At 32.5% G+C, this 7,103-nt stretch overlaps 1 protein-coding gene across 2 annotated transcripts in view; it reads right to left on the bottom strand.

Annotated features, from left to right (window-relative positions):
- The window catches only part of Spata6 (spermatogenesis associated 6), a 114,868-nt gene that overhangs the window by 31,157 nt on the left and 76,608 nt on the right, over positions 1-7,103 (bottom strand). The window contains exons 10-11 of one of the 2 annotated variants that reach the window (XM_005398629.2): positions 4,898-5,082; positions 760-859 (exon numbers count right to left, since the gene is read on the bottom strand). In XM_005398629.2, the coding sequence (XP_005398686.1) occupies positions 760-859; positions 4,898-5,082 (285 nt within the window). The remainder of the gene's footprint in view (positions 1-759; positions 860-4,897; positions 5,083-7,103) is intronic. The other variant, XM_005398630.2, reaches the window with a different exon arrangement.

Below are 7,103 nucleotides of genomic sequence, written 5' to 3'. Positions count from 1 at the left end.
AAAAAAAAAAAAAAAAAAAAAAAAAAAAAAAAAAGTAGTCTGCATATGAAATATGCCAGGTGGAAATTTAAAATGATAAAAACTAGTCCCAGGTTCACATAATTCAGTTATATCCCCAGGACTAAGTTTAGCGTTCAATATGACATTGATGAAAAATGCTTTTTAGCTATTGAATAAAACAATGATTCAAATACAAAAAAAGAATATAATTCCTTATTTCCCAGCAGTCACGCACACTTCTACCTTGTTTTAGAAAATGTTCTACAATTGATGTTCTCTAATATTAAACCTGATAAACTCGACCAGCTCTTTTCCTCTTTCAAATATTTAATTAACATATAAATCAACTGGGAAATTTCCTCAAGAATATGTATTTCTCATCTCCCTTCCTCATTCCACCATTTTGAATCAAATCAACTTGCAGCAAATAGAATTACTTTACACTGAACCACAAGAGTTCCCATATTTGGAAGACTGAAGTAATCATAGTGAAATCACTAATATGGGCCTTACTTACTGGATCTTTATAAGATAATTACCGCTAACACTGTTTATAGTGCAGATGATCCACAGCAAACACTCTACATGATTCAGGACAAGAGGAAAAGAGGTGCACTCTATGGCAAAGCGCTGACTTCCTTCAAGTGGAGCATTCCTTTCTTCTTCCCAGTGACTAAATACTGCCAGCTTTAAACATCTTAAATGGTTTTCCCACCATATTAATAAAAAGCTTTCAAGAGAAAAATTTTAGAAACTAACATATAGATGTCTTGGATGAGCCTGATGGGATTTCAAGACATTTTTTACCCGGTCATGGATCTCCTCACAGTTTGAAGGTGAACACCAATCAGAATGGAATCTGTAGGCATGAAAAACAAAAGTAACTTGTAGACAGAAGGCAAGAAACACAAATTTCTCCAAATTCCCAAATAGCAGACACAAGAAGTCATTTTTATCCCTGTACGATAAACTGAGACTACAGTAACATATTTGCTTCCTTTGACCAAAGATAAAAGAAAGACATAAAGTCAGGTACTGATTCTAAGCTACAATATTAAGTCTGCACCATGCTCAAAACATAGTTTTTTTTTGTTTTTTATTCTTTTCAATAAGTAGTTTTAATAATTAAGTAGACATGCATTTGGGACTTGTATATGTACCTATATGTTGATCATTTAAATGATTTCCATAGGTAATTTTTTAGTTTTAGCTCTAATAATGATACAGATATTCATAGTAGAATAATTCCATGTATAATATCTTTAATATCTGTGTTTATTCTCTAACAATTGGATCAAACTCTCTTAAACCATATGGAAAAAACACCTTTACCCACATTTTTAAAAATCCTAATTTTATGAAGTGGAATAAAATGTATATAATATTAGAGTCAAATCATTTTCCTATACTTTTAGAATACAGGGAACATAGTAGTTCTTTCTTAACACAGGTGACATCATCTGTCTATTGTCTTTGCTATTACAGAACTGTATATAAAAAAGAAATGTGTAAATGTAGCTAAGAAAAATGATTTTATCAGAATCTGCAGGTTGTATTTAAAGACCTTACAGTAGAAATAAGGCATCCATTCCTGTTTACTTTGTCCTTCCTAAATTCAAAACTGTTTAGTATAATTAAAATTTTTCTGTTTTACAAAAATCTCTCTAACTATAATGCATCTATATGAAGTGTTACTGATAATTCCTTTAGAAAGAAATAGATAAAATGGTAACATTACTTAAATCTTTCTTTTCTCTGAATTTGTTCTCACAAAGTTACAATGCTATATATATATTACACAATGTATAGGTTATTCAGCAGAATAAATGGTTTATATAATCTAAGGAACACAATCAATAAAGGAAAATCAGTTACATGTAAAACTTAACCTCCTACATGTACAAAAGCAAGTTACACTGTGCCCATGCAAAGGTGGGAAGACCTGTTATTTGCAATGCATGCAGCACGTCTGGGAAACCTAAGGTCCAACCATGCACGTCCAGTAAATCTCTTCAGTGGTACTATTAGGGGATCCACCAGTCCGTGTGTGGTACCAGTAATATTTACCTATCAATCTTTAACTCCTTTTATAAGAATCACAACTTTAAGTATGATTCAAAAGAACATCAGCCCTTGTTAATTAGATACAGAAATATTTTTAAGTTTAACATTAGTCACAGTTGTAGTCTAATACAAATTTTAAATCACAATATGTATTAATATTTATGATTTGAGAAAAAAAGTACTCCTAAACACAATCAAAATTAAAACCATTTTATTGGCATGGTGCCTTTATTGGAGCTTTTACTTTTGTCTTGGATTATTGAGACATGGTCTTGCTATGTAATCCAGACTGGCCTTGAACCCACAATGATCCTACTGCCTCAGTCTCCTGAGTGCTAGAATACAGGTACACATTATCACACCTGGCTGGTGGTATTTCTAAAATTAACTCAAAGCAGAAAGCACCTTCACTATAATAAGAAATTAATTAGCTAGCCGGGCATGGTGGTGCATGCCTGTAATTCCAGCACTTGGGAGGCTGAGACTGGAGGATCACTGTGAGTTCAAAGTCAGCCCGAACTACGTAGTAAGACTCTGTCTCAAAAAAAAAAAAAAAAAAAAAAAAAAAATGCAAAAAGCCACGATAGAACTTTTTAAAAATCTGTTTATTTATGGACATAATTCAAGAGTTAGTATTTTACTGTTCTATTGGAGGAATATTTTACTCAGATAAACTCTTGTAGCTGTATGTTCTGTCATAGAGCTTACAGGAAATTTTTTCAATTTTTCCTGGGAAATATAATCTAAGTTTATATCAATGTAAATTGTTTATTGAGCTCAATGGGTTGTATAAACACCCTGCAAGTATATTCCTCAGTGATCTAAAAATATCAGATCAGAGAATGTCTTATATTTAAAGATGTGGTCCTGAGTGCTGAAAAGAGTAAGATGTTTATATTTCTAGTAATAAGTCTTAAGGACATTTTATTTTCCTTTATAGGCTAAATTATATTTAAAAAAAATATTCAAAATAGGGTGCTTCTACCTTAGGGAAACTAAACAACGTTAGCATGCCTGTCATCCTAGAGAACATTCCAATAAAATTTTAATCACTTTAGATGAGCTTAAATTACCATTATATTCCTTTATTTTAGAAGTATTTAACCTCCTCAAGTGATAGGCAAAATAGGTAATTTTTAATCTAAAAGAATTATTTCATTTCATCAAACAACTTAATGATATTTTATATCCAGCATGAAAATAAGATGTAAATGCTGCTACCAATTCTATTATCTCCTGCACGGAAATATGATGAAAGCCACAGCTAACTTTATCCTTAATGATGAATTTTTGAATATAGCCTCAGTGAAGAATTTATCAATCTGGAAAGAATAGGAGTCAAAAGCTAGCACAAAACTGAATATATGGATATAATAATACAGCACTAACACTGATACTGCACTATAGTGGTAGATTCACAATTAGAGAGTTACATAGGTGAGAAAAATAAAACAATATTTATTAAAGCATATAAAAATATAGGTAAAAAGATTCTTGAAAAGTTACAGGTATGAAAAAGAACCTAATCAACAAAAGTACAAGGGCATATGATTCTAAAAGTAAACAAAAGGTGGCACCAAAATGTGTCTGAACATTTAAGCAGTTGTGTACATCAAGGGAAGCTCCCTGCTCATGAGATACAAGTTATCATATTTTAACAATGAAACCTCTTGCAGAGTTTCCCTTGAATTTTTTAATGTGTTTATGTGTGTATACCCCTCTGTGTGCTCACCTGTGTGCATGCCAGTGCCAATGAGTCAATACTCCCTTTAGTGATGCAGGATTCTAATGGACCAGGATCAAAGTTAATCAAAATTCTGTAGCTCAGTATACGCTTCCTATATATCCATTTTGAAAGCTTGCAAAGCTAATGGGAAAACAAGTTTCTCAAACAATATTAAGTACCACAACAGGGTGTTTAATGTAGAAGTCAAACTGACTCTAGCTTGAGTCATCAGTTTTGTGCTGAACATTTAGTATACTTTTTAATTGAATCTTTATTAATTACATCTGATGGCCCTAAAATGTTATAGGAATTTAGTGTCTACTTTGCCATTTTTTTAGCATCTGCTAAGGTAGACTGACTTCCAAGTTGTTAAACTTTCCTACTTGGATGTTTTTAATATATGAAGAGAAATTATTTCTTTCATATTTAAATTATAACAAGTACCTGGTATCACAACATCTTTAGAGGAAAGGATGTAATTTTTACATGATAAAGATTCTCTTAGGGGAGTGAGGGGAAGGTCATTTGAGAAAAATGGGTATCACTATCAGCAATGCATAAATCACGATTATGATTAGCTGGGAAATACAATCTAGCCCAGTGCTAGTGAACTTACGGCACGTGTGTTATTTGTTTTCCTTTTAAGGCAAAAGATGTTAATATGTATGAGTTTTTCTAAGCTAAAACCTCAGCATTTAGGTTTAATTGCAGTGTTGGCGCTTTGAGATAAGTGGGTTTTGAGTTGCAGTTTCGGCACTTGTCTCCAAAAGGTTCACTATTGGTGATTTCTCTACTTAAGATATGCCTAAAATATTAAATATCTACTAAAACTGTCACATACTCTAGTCTTCACTTTTAATAACTACATTAATTAAATATGTTTAAAGAAACATACTAAACATCTGGTTGATAAACTCATTTCTCATGCACTGGGCTAGGGAGAAATATCTATGTAGTAAGTAATATATTCTAAACAAAACTAATTTAGGTAAGCTTTAAAATTGAACTATACTTTATAAAATTACCCTACTTCACATGCGTAATGGCTTCATTCCACTTCTAATGCTAATAAAAGACTGGGTTATAGAAATAGCGACTACACATTACCTTTCCCTGAGAGAAGCTCTGTTTAACACAGGGCTTGGAGAATGCTTCGGCACTGTTGAGGGTGCTGAATGGACGAGTAAGGTCCTTGCTGAGTGCTGGGGCTTGCTGCACGACCTGGGGCACAAGTACTCGTCACACCTTTCCAAGGAGTCATCGAAGTCTCTTCCATGTGGTGTTCTGATAACCTATTTAAAAATACATAATCACATCCACATGCATATATATAAAACAATTACAGTGGTACAATCATAGTAATATTGTTTACAGTAATATTACACATACACATACACCTGACGCAAACATACAAGAAAACAAGTATATGCCATAGCTATATAATTTTGAGAAGGGAACAGTTATTCTTATAACTGTAAGCTTACTTATTAAATGATTATCTTATCATTTAATAAGGTTACTTGTTAAATGCAGCTGAATTTAATAATTTTATTACTGACTCAAAAGCCTTTGGGTAGGTGTGAGACTGGCATAGGGATGTACATAAAATAAGGTATATACATAACCAAATGATAGCCTAGTTTAGTTATGAAGTTAAACAGAATTTAACTGAAATTCTAATCTAGGATTCATCCACTATTTCATTTGTTCTAGGGAAGAACAAATGAATAAATAAGGACAGTTAAATGAATAAAGCCCTGCTCTTATAGAATCTATATTCCCATAAAATTTATAACTAGTAAGGGTAAATAGGTTTAAAACATACATACACATGCACTAAGGTGAATGAGTAAAATATAAAGAATGTCAAATGAGATTAAGGACTATGAGAAGTAAAGCAAAAAAGGCAAGTAAGAAATCCTGATGGGAGGGACAGGAAGGACATGCAGGGAATGAGAGTTCTTCAGTGGAGACTTTGTAGAAAAAGAGTGCATCTTAGTAAAGACCTGATGATCATACTAAAAAGATGATTTAAGCCATGGCAACCTATGTAGGGAGAACATTCCTGTAAAAAAAAATAAATGCAAACATCTTGAGGGTTGGGTTGGGAAAAGAGAGCAAACCTAAAATATTGGTGGGACTGAACAATAAGAAATGAGTAAAAAGGGTAGGGTTAAATAATTTGGGTTTCTAAAAAAACAGAATAGAAGGAAAAACATGAAAACAAATCTTTTTTAAATAAAGAAGGGAAGGCGTTGAAGGGAGGAGAGGGGAATGGGGAAAAAAAGAAGAATTAAGATATGTATTTTTTTTCCATTTTTTTTTTCCTTGAGACAGGTTTTACTTTGTAATCCAGGCTGCCCTTGAACTCACTATATAGCCCAGGCTGGCCATGAACTCACAGCAACCCTCTTGGCTCAGTATTCCTAAGTGCTGGGATTATAGACATGTGCCACAATGCCCAGCCAGAATCAAGACAGACAGACAGACAGACAGATAGAGAGTGAGTCTACGGCCATACAACCCTGAATGTGCCCGATCTTGTCAGATAGATAGATACATAGATAGATAGATAGATAGATAGATGATATAGATATATACATATCCAATAAAATCAATTTTAAAAATTCTGTGGTTTGGTTATATCACAGTTAAGATTCCTGAAAAGGTGCTTGCACAGTAAATTAATGTATTAAACCATATTCATGACTATAAAATTTTTATATTTATAACAACATGAAGGCAAAATTAATGAAAGTAAGAATTAATCACTAAGTATATGGAAAATAAGAAATTCACTTATCCAACAAATATGTATTGAAAGCCAACTTCATGCCTGGTAGTACACGCCATGATCTAAAATATCTCCTTTTGTCTCAGAGCAGAAAAATCAAGAAATAAGTACTAACAATTCAAACAGAACTAGCTGAGTAGTAGTTGAGGATAAAGTTTGTTGACAAGAAGTTCAGTACACATACAGTTTACACGATGTCAAGAAGATGGTATAACTCTGAAGGAAAGAGAACTAGATATGGATAACTAAGATCAGTTTCTAATTTTATTGATACCATTCCTTGGTGAATCTTATATCAAGTGAATGAGAAATTATTGTCTTATCTGATTTAAAAATCCACATGTTCAATATCTGATTTTGTTTCAGAAAGTTGTATTTTACACTAAAGCACAATTTAAAAGAATTTCTAAAAAGATGATAAGGAAATGATTTCTAAATATATCAATTATTGGGGGGAATCCATCTTCTCTTGAGCCACTGTGTGTGTGTGTGTGTGTATATATATATATATATATATAT

Source organism: Chinchilla lanigera, unplaced genomic scaffold (assembly GCF_000276665.1).
Source record: "Chinchilla lanigera isolate Chin_1 unplaced genomic scaffold, ChiLan1.0 scaffold00063, whole genome shotgun sequence".
Classification (NCBI taxonomy): domain Eukaryota; kingdom Metazoa; phylum Chordata; class Mammalia; order Rodentia; family Chinchillidae; genus Chinchilla; species Chinchilla lanigera.
This window is presented reverse-complemented; position numbering and strand designations above follow the sequence as displayed.